Source organism: Rattus norvegicus, chromosome 10, assembly GCF_021556685.1.
Source record: "Rattus norvegicus strain SHRSP/BbbUtx chromosome 10, alternate assembly SHRSP_T2T, whole genome shotgun sequence".
NCBI classification, from domain to species: Eukaryota; Metazoa; Chordata; class Mammalia; order Rodentia; family Muridae; genus Rattus; species Rattus norvegicus.
Window position 1 is genome coordinate 112679870 of NC_141543.1, and position 14991 is coordinate 112694860.

General features: G+C 48.3%; 1 protein-coding gene across 12 annotated transcripts; it reads right to left on the reverse strand.

Annotated features, from left to right (window-relative positions):
- Window positions 1-2149: 2149 nt before the first annotated feature.
- On the reverse strand, window positions 2150-11870 carry Sectm1b (secreted and transmembrane 1B). Of its 12 annotated transcripts, none has more exons than XM_087571042.1 (6): window positions 11830-11870; window positions 5739-5854; window positions 4978-5159; window positions 4443-4751; window positions 4086-4145; window positions 3285-3878 (listed from the first exon to the last, which is right to left on the reverse strand). In XM_087571042.1, the coding sequence occupies exons 3-6, from the start codon at window positions 5069-5071 to the stop codon at window positions 3628-3630; spliced, it is 714 nt and encodes a 237-aa protein (XP_087427168.1). In that variant the 5' UTR covers window positions 5072-5159; window positions 5739-5854; window positions 11830-11870; the 3' UTR covers window positions 3285-3627.
- Between the last annotated feature and the right edge of the window lie 3121 nt (window positions 11871-14991).

Here is a 14991-nt window from a genome sequence, read left to right on the forward strand (position 1 = left end):
CTGATGTGATTGTTCCATGTCTCTTCAGCTGGGTCAGCTAACCAGATTCTTCTGATGACTTCCCCATTGCCCAGCCTTTGACTTGCCATTCAACCTTCCTGGGCCCTGAGAGTGGTGCCCTACTTTCAGCTGGAAGTTAGAAAATTGAACATGATGTCCCTTGTCCCCTAAAAGGTTGAAATGCTAAGTCCAAAGAAAACTTCCTGGCATAGGGGACAAAATGGCTACCCGGAAACTGGCACACCAGGAAAGTGGGCTCAGATTTATCGACAGGTAGATTCATTAACTGAAGTACTTCTACAATATGATTGGGTTCTTGGTCTGCTTTATATAGAATGAAGAGGTATTATATGGCGTTAAGGGGAAATTATTATTACTACACAAACCATTCAGGATTATAATCTGAGTATACTCAAAGAAGCATTACAAAAAGGGGACCCGAGGTACCTGATCGCATGGACCCAGGGCACATGGGGGAAGGGCCGGCTGGAGGAAGTTGGAAAGCCACAGAGAAACAGGGATCAAAGTACTAGGGAGGGGCAGATCACATGAGCCTGGCACAAGGACCTTACAGAGCCCTGTGGCTGGAGTAGAGGGGAAAGACACAGAAGGGAGCCTGGACGGTGCAGGACAGCGTTCAGTTTCAAGCAGAGAAAACCTGAAAAGAAAGAAGCCATGGAGGAGGAAAACAAAGTCAAGGGCTTCTACATAGTTTCCGGTGGCTGCTAAGCAGTCCCTCCCACTATGGTGAGGGTTCAGAGCTGACACCTGCTGTGACTTTATGTAGCAGCAGTCTTGACTGGTTTTAGGCAGTATGTAACAGTTTCAGAAGCCCCAGATGCATGGGCCGGGTGAACTGTCCCCAATGTGACCCAGGGCACGGAGGATCTGGTGGGCTGTCTTGGCTTGAATTGGCCCAAACTGAGCATCATGATGACACTAACCTTAGTTTAGACCAATAGGTACATGTCCTTATGCACCTGGGTTCAGGGTCACCACCTCAAAGCTACTATGGGCCCGATCTGGACCAGGTAAAGGGCAACAGGAAGCCTCCTCAACTGTGACCTTTAGAATTCAACATGCAAGTGTTTTGTGGTTTAAAAAATATTTATTTTATATCTACATGTGCACCCCTGATTGTACCAATTTGCACCAAATGCATGCAGGAGGAGGTGGAGGTCAGAAACGGTATTGCATCCCCTGGAACTGGAGTTTTAGATGGTTGTGAGCACCATGGGTAGTGGGAGCCAAACTAAGGTCTTCTGCAAGAGCACCAAGTACTCTTAATCTCTGACTCATCTTTCCAGTCCTGTTTTGTGGGGTGTTTTTTTTTTTTTTTTTTGTTTTTTTGTTTTTTTGTTTTTTTTTTTTGCTTTATCTGCATTTATTTATTCCCGTGCCATGAGTTTTTGTTCCTTTAGTTTCTTCTGGTATATCTTTTTCTTCTGTGCAGCCTCCTCTTCTGGCTTTGGAACAATCTGTTCCTTCTCAGTGAAGATCGTCTCGATGTGGCAGGGGGAGCTCATGGATGGGTTAATCCGGCCACGAGCTCTGGAGGTTCGTCGGTGCCATTTTAGGTGCCGTGTTCACCTGCATGTGTTCAATGACTAGAGAATCTACGTCTAAACCCTTAAGCTCAGTATTACTCTCTGAATTTTTAAGCATATACAGCAAACATTCAGCACTCTTTTTTGGCCACCGCCCCTGTGTCCAGCCCCACTGTTTGGCCTGGGCGCACCTACCGACACCACCATTATACCGCAGGAATGGCACACACTGCTTCTTTAAAGTGACATCCTTCAGATGCTCGGTGGCTTTGTGGATATGCATACCCTTGATGACCTGGGCAGTTTCCTGGGTGTTCTTAAAGTGAACATGAAGGTTGGAACCTCTTGATTTGCATGGTTTTGTGGGGTTTTCTGGGTCAAGGGACCATCTTCACAGATCACCTCTACGCTTACAGGAAGAGGAGTTTTGTGGGTTTTTTTTTTTTTTTTTTTTTTTGTTCTTTTTTTTTTTTCGGAGCTGGGGACCGAACCCAGGGCCTTGCGCTTCCTAGGTAAGCGCTCTACCACTGAGCTAAATCCCCAGCCCCGTTTTGTGGGTTTTTAATGTTTCTCAATAACCTGTGTATTTCCTAGCAGCCCCATGGCTTTATAGAATTGTTGATTTACTATATTTATTTAACAATTTGCATCATGAAGTGTTTTACTGAAGAATGAGTTATAGTGTATAGAAGATGAAATTATTCGAGTTGGCATCACAAGGAAGATAATGGGCCCAAGAGGAACAGCAGGTGAGGGTGGAGGTAAGTAGGAAGTCAGGGAGAGGGTCTACAATGAGAGAGGTTCACGAGGAGTTCCGAGGGCCCAGCTGTCCCCCTAAAAAAGCAGTGCCCACTAGCGGGCCTCTGCCCCCTCAATGAGCTCCTTGTCCCTGAGGGCTCCCCGCGTATAGGCCCACACCACCCCCTTGTGGTAGGAGTGCGGTGGTGCATCATCTTGGGCCCTAACAACAGGACCTGTGAAGGTACTGTGAGTTAGAAGACACGCTCTGTGGACCTGGAGCAAAGCTGGTACGGAATCTCCCACAAGCTCCTGAAGGCACCGGAGACCATAGGGAAGTGGAGTGAGTTTAGCAAGGAAGGAGCTCAGGCCTCCCCTTTAAAAGGCAGAGGGAATAAGCCCTGAGGGCCAAAGGCTGTGCTACTTGGAATTTCCCCATTTTGGTAAAAGTTGAGGAGCAGAGTGAGCAACCAGCGATCACAGGGGAAAGTGTGTTATTGAGAGTCAGAGAGAGGCCCAGATCATCGCTTATGAGGCCTGTTCCTGGTGACCTGATGTCCCTGTCTCTGCTTAGGACATGGTGGGATCCCGTGCCTCTCCCCAGGCGTCGGACATGGGTTACTGTGTCTAGCAAATACAAACAAGGCTCTTCCTTGCTGTTGCCAGTGGGTGGTGATATGTCCATGAATGTTCGCAGGGTAATGGGGGCTCCAGAGGCTCCAAATCCATGGTGTTGGCATTGCTCTGGATCCTCCAAGAATACAGATCCATTCTGCAGGGGGCTCCCCTCAGGATCCTATCACCCATAAAGCTTAGAGCCTCCTCATCTGGAGAGAGAGGGAGACAGAGAGGGAGGAAGAAAGGAAAGAAATATGAAAGAAAGGGAAGAGGAGAGGAGAGGGAGAAGTTGCCTGAGATCCTGGCTCGGGCCTGTGTAAGGCACAGATACTCCAGCACAGACAGCTTACACAGATAAACAGACACCACACACACTTGGGATAGTCTCAAATACTTTGATATATTTCAAATTCCAACAGAGTCTACGTTTTGAGTACAGGAGGGGCTCGGTCAATTTCCAGGGCATCCTCAATTAAAAACCACAGCTCTGCCCTCGGTGTGAATTTCCCTAGAGTCTTGGGAGGAACCCGAGGAGTACAGACCCCATTCTGACCTCTGGGTGTCCTAAGGTCAAAATGAGGGCTTGGGGACAGAGAGCTCCTGTGACCTTGTCCCAAGTCAGGGCTTGGATTGTCAGCCGTAGCCAGGTGAGGTTCTCTGTAGTCTGTTGTTTGGAGCTAACAGGGCTTCTTACGCATCTTTTTGGGGCAGGGATTGGGAGACTTTAGGGCAGTATCAGGTAGGGGCCACCAGGGGACCCATGACTCAGACCAGGTACTGGAATTTGTATCTGCTGGAATTTGTATCCGCGGAGCTTCAGGGAACGGCGGTGCTTGTACCAAGCAAATGCACTCATTCCTGCGATGATGGTGAGGGCGGTGATGATGATGACGGAGACAGCTTTTGTCTTGACTGCAGTTTGGGGCTCAGCAATGATCGGCAAGCTCTCTGGTTTCTGGTTGTCAGTGGCTAGACCTGAAACAGAGGCGTGAATGAGAATTGCCTTGCATTATGAATTCGCTCTGGTATCGCTCTACCCCTGTGCCTCTCCCACTCCTCGATGCTCCCACCACGGACTCCTGAGGTAGGAAAGGACTGTGCAGGAGGTTGGGGGAGCTATGGGTGGGGCTCCAGGAATAGGGGCTATGTGACCCGAGAGGGAAAACTGTGAAGGGCCTCTACCTTGGGAATCAGAGAACATGAGTGGTTTCCAGCCCTTAGCTTCTTTCTGGTCTTGGGGTCCTACCAGAGACAATGGGGATAGTGGCTGTGATGTACTTCGACCTTACGTCAGGAGGAATTCTGATGTTACCCCCGTGTCCTACAGGTTCATATGACTGTGCTGGATTGAACTGGTGTGAGGGACCACAGGGAGCGGAACCCAGAGGGACTCTACTGGGAAGGAAAGGGTCGGGAGGGCAGTAGGTTTAGACATGTAGGGTCCTTGTTTGTATGTGGAGTCCAGAGCTCAATTGTGAGGGGTTCCTCTCTGCTTCTTTTTCCCTTGCTCGCCCACTCACTTCCTAGCACACAGCTCACCAGTAACATCCAGGGTGAAGTTTTTGAAATTTTTCTGGAATCCACTCAGCTTCCACCAGTACTCCCCTGCGTGGATGTCCTGAGCATCTGTGATCACCAGCTGGGCTTGGCCTCCTTGAATCTGAAGTTGCCATGAGTCCTTAGAGTAGTTTCCTGGAGGCATTTTTTCGAAGATGGTTCTAGTCTCTTCACCGGCAGTCAAAGTTATGGTGACGTCTCTAAAGGTGTTGGAGATGTTGCAGGCCATCACCACGCGGTCACCTCTCTTTGCAGACACCTCAGGCACAGTGCAACTGGATTCGTCCCACTCTGTGTAGAGAGCACACTCTTTACTCTGCAGCCTAGATCTTTGATACCCCAACTAATGCCCCGACAGTGACCCCAGGCACTATTGGTGCTGCTCTCAGAGATATGTAACTCACCTCAACCTCCTTCAACAGTTTCCACCGTATTGGGTCTGTGAAGTCAAGGTCACCACCTGGGCCCAAACTTGGTCTGACCCTCCCACCAGGAGACTAGTAAAACCCAGACTTACCTTTATTATAAGCATTCAGGGAGGCTGCCAGCAGAAGGAGGGCCCAGAGCATTCTGGGAAACAGGCCAGAGTATGTTGCCCAGCAGACCATCATGGCTCATTCCTTGGATGGGCCTCAGGAGACAATTGTTCTGGTCAATGTTTTTTGTTTTGTTTTGTTGTTGTTGTTTGCTTTTTGGACCCTATAGAGGGGAAGGAAAAAGAGGGGGGTCAGAAGTCCCTAAAGCAGCTGCAGATGCCCATGAAAATAGCACCAATCTGAGAAGGGCTTTGAAGCCCAGTATCCTCCTTTTCACCCCTTCCCAGATTCCTGAACCTATACAGGGCCCTCAGGCACCAGTGAAGCCCCTCCTCCTGTCCTCACATTTGGTAAGGGGTGTGGGGCTGGCTGAGGGAAAGCAATGAGCAAATGGCAGTCAGGAGACAGGCACACTGGACTGGCTGTTTATACACTTCTTTCTCAGAGCTTTACAGCAAATCAGGCAAACCGTCCGAGTTGGACTTCGTACGGAAACAGGGTCATGTTACAGTTTTGTCACACTGACCTGTGACCTGTGAACTGTCTCTCTATTGTACACTAAGCAGCCTCTGTCCTGTGCACACTGCCTGCCTCTCAGAGCCGCCTTGTCCTCTCGGGTGGTTCTCTCTGCTGTTCTCACACCCGCCCCGCCTGTCCTCATTCACTTGTTTGGCCACCCTCACGCTGAGCACGGTAGCTTATAGGATGTGGTCTGTGTCGTCCCACAATGGCTGTCTCGTACCAGAGAGGCCAAGAATCTGGGAGTTGTTCAGTCCCCTAGGTTGGTCATCTCAAGAGTCCCAGTCTGGAGCTGAAGGCCTGGAGGGTCACTGCTTATCTTCCGTCTATGTTGAAATCCTGAAGAAGTAGGCTCTGATGTTGGTGAGGGGAGGCAGCAGGAGGCTAGATGAACTTTCCAGTGAGGGCGAAGGCAAAAACCAAAGCTTTCTTCTCCCCTTCCCGTGTTATCTGGGCACCAGAAGGTGCCGGTCACATTTAGGGTGATTCTTCTTATTTCAGATAATCTGAGGTCAAGAAAATCCCACACAGCCCAGCAGCTGTGTTTTAGTTGACTCCAGATGTAGTCAAGTTGACAACCAAGATCACCCACCACAATAAATCATGCCAGAAATGACTAGACACTGTCTAACCTGCACCCACCTTTCAGGCAAGCAGCCTGTCCGGTGCCTTCTTGTTCAAACCCAAGCTCTGTCTATTTGCCTGGTTGCAAATATTACTTTTGTAACTCTACACTTTTAAAGAACAAGTGAGTTTTATACTTCTTCTGATTACCACAGGACAGGCTACATGCTGTTTTTAGTGGGTAGACAGTTTCTCCTATGCTTCAGAGTCAACCCACCTGACTCTGTCTTATGGTAGCAGCAACTCCAGGTCCCTGGGCACGTAAGCTACGCTTTGCACCATCCTTTGAGGCCTTGATTTGTCGTTCCCAGCACATGATTTATACCCTCCCACACATCCTTCTTACTAGTGCAGCCTCTGTGGTATAAGTAGACCCTGCTCAAGGGGGCCTGGAACGTTGACTGGCAATAAAAGAGAAGGCTCTGCAAATCACTCATACTTCCTGTTAGGGACCTCATCCGCCAGAGAGCACCCCAGAGACAGCATGACCCAACCTTACTTATAGTTTGCCGCCTCTTCTGTAAATATGTAATAACCTGTTTTCCAACTTCTCCCAGCTTCCATCACCCTAAACATAAACACATGCACACTCATATATGTACACATACATGTGTGCGTATACGTGTACATAAATATTATATTGGAGGAGGATAAGAGAGCAGAGGTGAGTGACCATGACGGTGTCATCAGCTCTGTTTCCCACAGCCCTGACACACGCTATGCACACAGTAGGGACTCAAACAAGTGCATCTGGATCCACTGAGCTGTAGGAAGGGGCCCTGCCCAGTCTCTCTGTAGCCTCTCGGACTTGGACACGGAGCACCGCTTTGCTCTCTGGGACATTTGCTAGTAGCCCCCTCGGGAAGGTTTGGGGGCCCCTTGGGAGGCCCAGTCCACACTCTTGTGCTAGAGGAAGGCCAGTCAAAGGTCAGTCTTGTTCTTCATCTGGACTCAAGTGACATGGAAAGTTAGCAGCCTCAGCCAAAAGACTGTTTACATAATGTCTACTGATTCACAGCTGAAGTTGAGACAGGGACACCCATGGAAAGTGAAACAGTCTGGGCTGAGCCTCAGGGAGGTGGGAACAAGGTCCAGTAGTACTGGGGGGCTGGCATTCTTCAGCCTTGGGGACTCAGCTCTCTGGGGGATGCAAGAAACTCTCGGCTAGCACTGAGCGTGACAGGACTTCCCTGTTGCTTCCTCACTTCAGGGAACACATCTGTGCAGTCCCCTCCAGATGCCATAAAAAACATTCACATTAGGAGGCATCTTGGCCCTGAGGGTACCATAAATTCTCCCGGAAAGCTGGAACTCTCGGGGTGGCCTCCTTAGGAAGCTGGAAACGTTGTTTATCAAGAGTTCCAGGATTCTCGGTCGCTCAAAACCAAGACCATCCTCAGACCCTGATCCTCCGAGGCTTCTTCTCATGCCCGCCATGAGATCATCACACTGAGAGCCCCAGATGGTTCGATGCTCACCTCTCTTTTACTCTTGGGTACCTCCGCTTAGATGGTGCTACAGCCTTGTTATGGTCACTGTGGTGCTGGTCAGGCACCATAGTCAGGTGACTAAGTGAAAACCACAGCATAGTGAACGACCTTAGAGTAGACCAAGATCTTTCCCCAGAAGGACTGAAGGTATGGTGGCCAGCTTCTTGTTCCTGGCCTACCTAGTCAAAGCTGGGCAGGTTGCCCTGACTTTAAGGGGGCCTTTGGTTTGCCCTATGGACACAAATGCCAAGTGGACTGAGATTGCTATCAGAGGAAAGGGCAAGCATCGAACTGCCCCTTGGGACAACCTCCCAGTTCTCAAAGCTGCTTCTGAAATTGGATGGCTATCCCCTCTTTCTCTCTGGTAGCCTAACTTTGCCTCTCCTAGCGACCTAGTTAGAAATGGATTTCGGAGAAACCCAGTCAAGGGGGTAGGAGAAACATGTCAGTCCAGCAGTCTTTCCCTCTCTGAGCTCTGGGCTCACCTTCAGACTGAGAACCACAGGTGGATATTTTCTTTCCACCAGGTCAGATGAATCCTCTGGGCTCTAAGTGCAAACTCCAGTGTGTGTATTCTACCCTTTGTTCCTCGTCAGTGACAAGACCAGCCCTGGCCACCTGAGTGTCTAGCCTAGCTCAGCAGAGAGTGGCACCCTGGATCATGGCCTTCTGGATTCTGAGAGCCAGCATAAACAAGACGGAGTCAAGTGCCTCCAGCACCCTGTGGTTATGCCTGCCTCCAGCTTCCCTTTCTGAGAAAGTGTAGAAAAACAGGGAAACAATGGGGACATGGGATCGAGACTCCAGCACATATAACATTTTGTTTTGAAAGATTACTTATACAGAGACAATATTCCTTTATATAAAACATTTCCATGTTAAAACATGCAGTGGTACACATTTTTAATCACACAGAAGCTGGCAGATCTCTGTGAGTTCAAAGCCAGCCAGGGCTACACAGGGAGACCTTACCTCAAAAAGAGAAAGAAAGAAAGAAGGAAAGAAGAAAGAAAGGAAGGAAGGAAGGAAGAAAGGAAGGAAGGAAGAAAGAAAGAGAGAAAGAAAGAAAGAAAGAAAGAAAGAAAGAAAGAAAGAAAGAAAGAAAGAAAGGAAGAAAGAAAGAACTGGGAGGTTGTCCCAAGGGGCAATGAACCTGTGATATATCTTTGGTCTAACTGCCTGATACTTTCTGGGACTCAAACACACAAGACTATTTTTGCCTTCCATTTACAATAATGGTACCCTACCTTCCTGAGCCTGTGACCCAGGATTTACATGCCTACAGTCCTCAGAAACATCATTGCAAACTCATTTAAATTTGTTTGTTTGTTTGCTTGTTTTTCAAGACAGGGTTTCTTTGTGTAGTCCTGGCTATCCTGGAACTCACTCTTTAGACCAGGCTGTTGAACTCACAGAAATCCACCTGCCTCTGCCTCCCGAGTACTAGGAGTAAAGACATGTGCCACCACACCCAGGATCATTTAGTTTAAAAAAATTACTTGTTCATTTATTTTTTAGGTATATGAGTGTTTCACCTGAATGTATGTGCCCCACACGCATGCCTGGTGCCCTCAGAGGCCAGAAGAGAGAGGAAAAGAGAAGAGAAGAACCCTTAGAACTGGATTTGTGGACAGTTGTGAACAGCCATGTGTGTATTGAGAACTGAACCTGTATCTGTAAGTGCTCTAAACCTCTGAGCTATTGCTCTAACCCCATCACTTAAATTTCTTAGTAAGTCTTTGAAGACAATTCTTTCAAAACACACCAACATCCAATACATGCCTATTTTAAATACAACAAAATGTGATTTTCCTTGGAGAGGGGAACAACACCAGCTTCTCCCCCTTGGCTTCTGCCCCTTAGGGGGTGGCATGTGACTCTTGGGTATGCCTTACTCTTTTCCTGAAATTCTTTCTATTAACCCCTGTTCTTGAATCAATCTATGTTAAAAATGTCTTTTAAGGGCTGGCGAGGTAAAGGCGGTTGCCTCGAAACTATGACTGCCAGGGCACGAAGTTGCCCTCTGACCTCCAGATTTGTGCGTACATACATGCACATGCACACGCCTACACACATACCCACGCCCACACCCACACACACTCCTACACGCACAAATTTTCAATGTCTTTTTCCGGGTGTAGATGCACCTGGCTTTAATCCCAGCACTCTGGAAGAACAGGCACCAGAAAAATATAAAAGAAAGAAAGAGCCCTCTGCCAAGCGGCTAAAAAGCACTTGCTGCCAAGTCTGACTGCCTGAGTTTGTTCCTTGGGACATATATAGAGGAAGGAGACAAACTTGATTCTCCACAGCTAGTGTGGCTCTGGCTTTTCTCCAAATTACTAACTGCTCCACGCCACATCCTAACACGAGAGTTCGCAGCCTTTTTCCAGCGGACTGGGGTCACGTGCCACCCTGGTGAGGGTGAGATCACAAAGAGGGAGAAGTTAGGACTGCTCCTCTTTCAGACCTCTGTTTTGTCTGTGGTCCCAGGTCCTGGCAACCTTGGCTCTCGGGCCCTGGGAACCTCTGGAGTTCTGCCAGCTATAACAGGACCTCTTTACCCAAGTCACCAGAATGACCAGAAGCAGGATGAACCCGTGTCCACCTTGTGTGCAGCTGTGTCTTTTCTGGTCCAGTTCATGCTCAGCTGTGCATGTAAGTATGGTAGCTACTCAAGGAGCATTTGTCTAACCTCCCCAAACTCCTTATGGCTGAAGAAACAAAGACAAGAGCCTCTGAAGCATCTGTTGGCTTTTGAAATGTCCTGTTCCAGGTCCCTCCCAGAACGCACGAAAAGTCTCCAGTCATTGTTCTTAATTTGAAGTAGCGCAGAGTGTCAGAATTACATTCTCACAGATCCCTTAACACAGTCACCCCAGCAGGAGGAGTCACTTCTTGGAACCCCATTATCCCTCAACAAGGACTTCTTGGCAGTACCCTACTCAATCAGAACTGAGACAGTAACCAACCAGACTACACTGTGACCAGGACTTCTTAATGATGGTGCTCTTCCCATTCCTCTGTTTAAGCCCAAAGCTCATGTTAGTACCTTAAAGATGGGTCAACAGACTTTGTTGTTATTCTTGCCCAAGGACTGTGTTGGTTAAGTTCCCTCCCTGTAATTTTATTTGCTTTCTTTTTTTTTTTTTTTTTTTTTTGGTTCTTTTTTTTCGGAGCTGGGGACCAAACCCAGGGCCTTGCGCTTCCTAGGTAAGTGCTCTACCACTGAGCTAAATCCCCAGCCTTATTTGCTTTCTTACAGGGGCCAGCAGAACCCTCGAATTGGAACCCTCAGAATTGGATCTCTGTTTGAGGACTCAGGTTACACAGTCAACATGGTATGTCTCCTTTCCGGACATTCCTCTCCCAATGCCTTTGCAATTAATGCCTTGCTGAATCTCCTGATGGGTCTGACCCCATGGCCTGTGTCTACCCGTGTGAGTGCTGAGCCACAAAACAGTTAGAAGCAGATCTGAGCGCAAGGCCCTGGGTTCGGTCCCCAGCTCCGAAAAAACCAAAAAAAAAAAAAAAAAAAAAAAAAAAAGAAGCAGATCTGATCCCCCTCTGTGGAGCATCTCATACAGCACAGTGTTGATCTGGGAGTTGCATGCATGGAGCCTCAAGAATTTTGAAGTAGAAAGTCACAGGAAAAATGAGCCTTCAACCTCACAGGCAGAGGTTGGCTTCTACTTATATTAAATGAGACCCACACAACAGGATCCACAGGGTCCCTGACTGAGCATGACATAGATTCTTGATTCTCTGAGTGACCAGCTTCAGAGAAGGTCATACATATCACATATCAAACACAGTTCACCCGTGTGCATCAAGTCCCTCTCCTGTAGGCCTGGGCAACTGCATGCCCTGGCTTCTGTACCCATGGTCCTATAACAAGGAAGAGTGCTCTACTCTCTTCTTCCCACCCATACACACCAAAGAATCTAGCGGCTGCCTCTGCTCCTCCTGGAGCTCAGTAGGAGGCACCTGTGGAGGAGGTATCTACTCTGCTCCTGATGTCCAGGGCACTCGAACACTATCTCAGTCTCACCTTTACTCTGGACAAATCCCCAAGACAGAGGCATCCAGTGAAGAGACAGGGTCCCAGAGAGGCTGCAGCCAGGACGCCCTGCCTGAGGGCTTCACCCCACAGTCTTTAGGGCCCCAACACTCTGCTGCCATGCCCCGATGAGTCCTTACCTGGATGTGTGCTCCAGCTTCTCACCTGCTCCTCTGGAAGTGAACTCTGGTGTAGCTCTCACTAAGCACATCCTGACTTGAGGGCGTGACCAAGAGGAGACAGTCCAACTACCACCCACACATACACAACCGACTCTATTAATCCAGGAAGAAAACAACTCTGGGAAACAGTGTCACTTGCAGGAACTACCCTGAGTTCACACAACAGTGATGAATTTCTCAGTGACTCCTTCATTAAAACATTTTAATTGGAAGCTGCTTTTAGCTGCTTGTCTTAGGAACACAGGAAGAAAGTCTAGGCTTTTCCTAGAAAAGTCCTGGCTGGGGTCAATGTTTGATTCAGTACTCAGGAGCTGCTCCTTTAGGGGAACTTGTTTCCCCGTATTGGGAAGGCCACTCTGGGCAATCACACACAGGGAAAGGCAGGAGCTTTAGAATCGAGGTAAGGTAGGCAGGAGCCTAGTGTCCACACTGGGCACTGCCAACACATGTTAGAGAGAGGGTCAAATAACCATGATCCCATGATTGTCTTATTCCTCCTTGCAAGGCTTTGGCTAACTGACCAGAGGTAGGGGTCCTTGGTATAGCAGGGCAAGAATGTCCTATGATAAGGAATCTTGAAGGGCAGCTGAAGTTTCCCAGTGTCTCACCCAGCCATCAAAACGCCTTTCGTGTCTGAGTGAAAACTCACTGTGAAAGTGAAACTAGATTATTTGTTTTGAAACTATAAGGCGGGGACAAGAACATTACAAGTCTTTCCCAGTGACAGTCCCAACTCAAATGTCAGTGTCTGCAGGTGGTGCGTGCTCAGCCTTCTGGAGAGTCTGTGTGCAAAAAAGCCACTCCGGTTAGGCATGTCTCCTCTCGTGTGTGTGCAGCACTGCTGTGTCTCCATTGGTAGTCACAGCTGCTTGTGTCCTGCTTAGCTCCACTAGGAGTCACCTTCTGCACATCCTCTGGTCAGAACCTCCTCTGCCAGGAGTTGTGACATCTCCTGTCTCATCTGTGGGGTTTTCAGAGACTTATGCTCCCAGGTCACTCTCAATTTCTTCAGCAGGATCTGCTGACAATTTAGGAGTGTTGGGTGCCAATTTCTTACTGTCCTCTGTGGCTCAATCCTATTTTTAATCTCTCTCTCTCTCTCTCTCTCTCTCTCTCTCTCTCTCTCTCTCTTTGTGTGTGTGTGTGTGTGTGTGTGTATGTGTATGTATGTGTATGTGTGTGTGTGTGGGACAACACTATGTACAGTTTTGAAATAGGGAAATAGGGTCTCTTGTTGGCCTGGGTTTCATCAGATTAGGTATGCTAGTGAGTTTGAGAGATCTACCTTCTCAGTGCTGGGATTATAAATGTGCACAGCTTTTAATTTTTTTTTTACACAGGTTCTGGGGATCAAACTTGGGTCCTCAATTTTGCAAAGCCACCTCTTTACCAACTGAGCCATCTCTTCAGTCCATCCCTTTGTCTTTCATGCTTTTGGGGTTTGCATGCATGACTCCATGGTCACGCACAGAGTCATCTGTAGATATGGCTCATGTCCTTGGGCCATATGTGTGTTCTCCTCTTGGGAAGCTGAGTTTTACAGGTGTCTCCATATCCTGGTAGCTGATAGCATGGATTACTTACTAGCCTATTTGGACTGACTTGAGCCAACAGTGGTGAGGGAGGGGAAGTAGAGTGAGTGGAGTGTTGGGGAGCCTTGGGGATGGAGCAGGAGGAAATATGTGCACAGTGTGGCGGGTAGGGGTCAGATTGAAGCTTAGGTCTCTGCTGCCAGGAGCTTGGTCTTTAGAGTCATTTTCCTTTGGGGTCTGAATCATGTCCTCACATCTATAAAACATCACCCAAGGTAAAACACTAGCCTGACTGAGAAGACCTGGCTTTGGCCCTAAAGAAGAGGCTCCCTGGGAGCACAACAGAAGCAAGTCATCTGAACCAATGAACAGACAGGAGACACCACAAGAGTGGCCCTTCTCTTAGGATGGAAGTGACAGGCTTGTGTCAAAGACCCTGCTGGCCCTGATCTCCAGAACAGTAGGAGGAGCATGCATTGTCCTGGAGCCTCCTGTGAGCCACTAGTGCTAATGACAGAGTCAATGTGTGTCACTGTGCAGGGCGGTCTCATGTGCACATGCAGACAATGCACACACACCATCATACAGGGATGCAATGCTCAGAGCACATCCCTGTACCATTCCCTGTGCTGGTGGTGAGTTGGAGGTCCCATGACACAGATGTATCATCTACATGACACAGATGTGCACATGTACAGTGTAGGTGTAGATGAGTTTCTTGGGACTAGCTTCCTACTCTATGAGAGGTAACATGTTTGAAGGCAGGCAGCATCTGCCCAGGTGGCCCTTGAAGGTTCCTATAAGAATTCTATGTCCTCCCCTTGACAGAAAGAACCGGGACAGGGAGCATAGTGGGACTCAGTCCCTGACAGACAAAACCTGAAAAGACAGAAACCATAAGGACGAGAATAGTTGAAGCCTCTGACTCAGTTTCCTTCTGGAATCCCTGTTGCTGCCAGGGGCAGAGGGACTTCGTGGATTTGGAAGTTTCCCCTTTTCAGTAGAGGTTCAGAAATGACTTTTGATAGAGCTTCCTACATCAGCACATGTGACTGGTTTAGAAAACACATGACAAGCTTCAAATTGAGACACATAGGGCCCTGAGCTGTTAAGTTTCAGAGGAGACCGGGAGAACTGATAGGCTGCAACAAGACCCATGGATGTTCTGTTATCATTCAATTTGATTACATTTAGAAGGACAGTGAATCACCTCTCCATATGTCTATGCCAGTATTTCCACAAAAATGTAAGTGAGGAGGATGTGGCTAGCATTACCCTATGGGCCAGGATTGGAATTCCAGGTTGAACAGAGAAGAGACAGCAAGCCAAATATTGTAGCCTACAGCTTTAATCCCAGTACTTGGGAGGCAAAGGCAGTTGGATCTCTGAGAGTTCAAGGCCAGCCTGATCTACACAGCGAGTTCTAGGACACCAGGGTTAAACAGAGAAACCCTATCTTGAAAAACCAGTAAAGAGAAGAGACAGCAAGCTGAGCACCCTCATTGGGTTTTTCTGCCTCCTGAATGAACACAATGTTTCCGGATGCTTCATGGTTTTGTTACCAGGCCTTTCCCACTGATAGACTGTG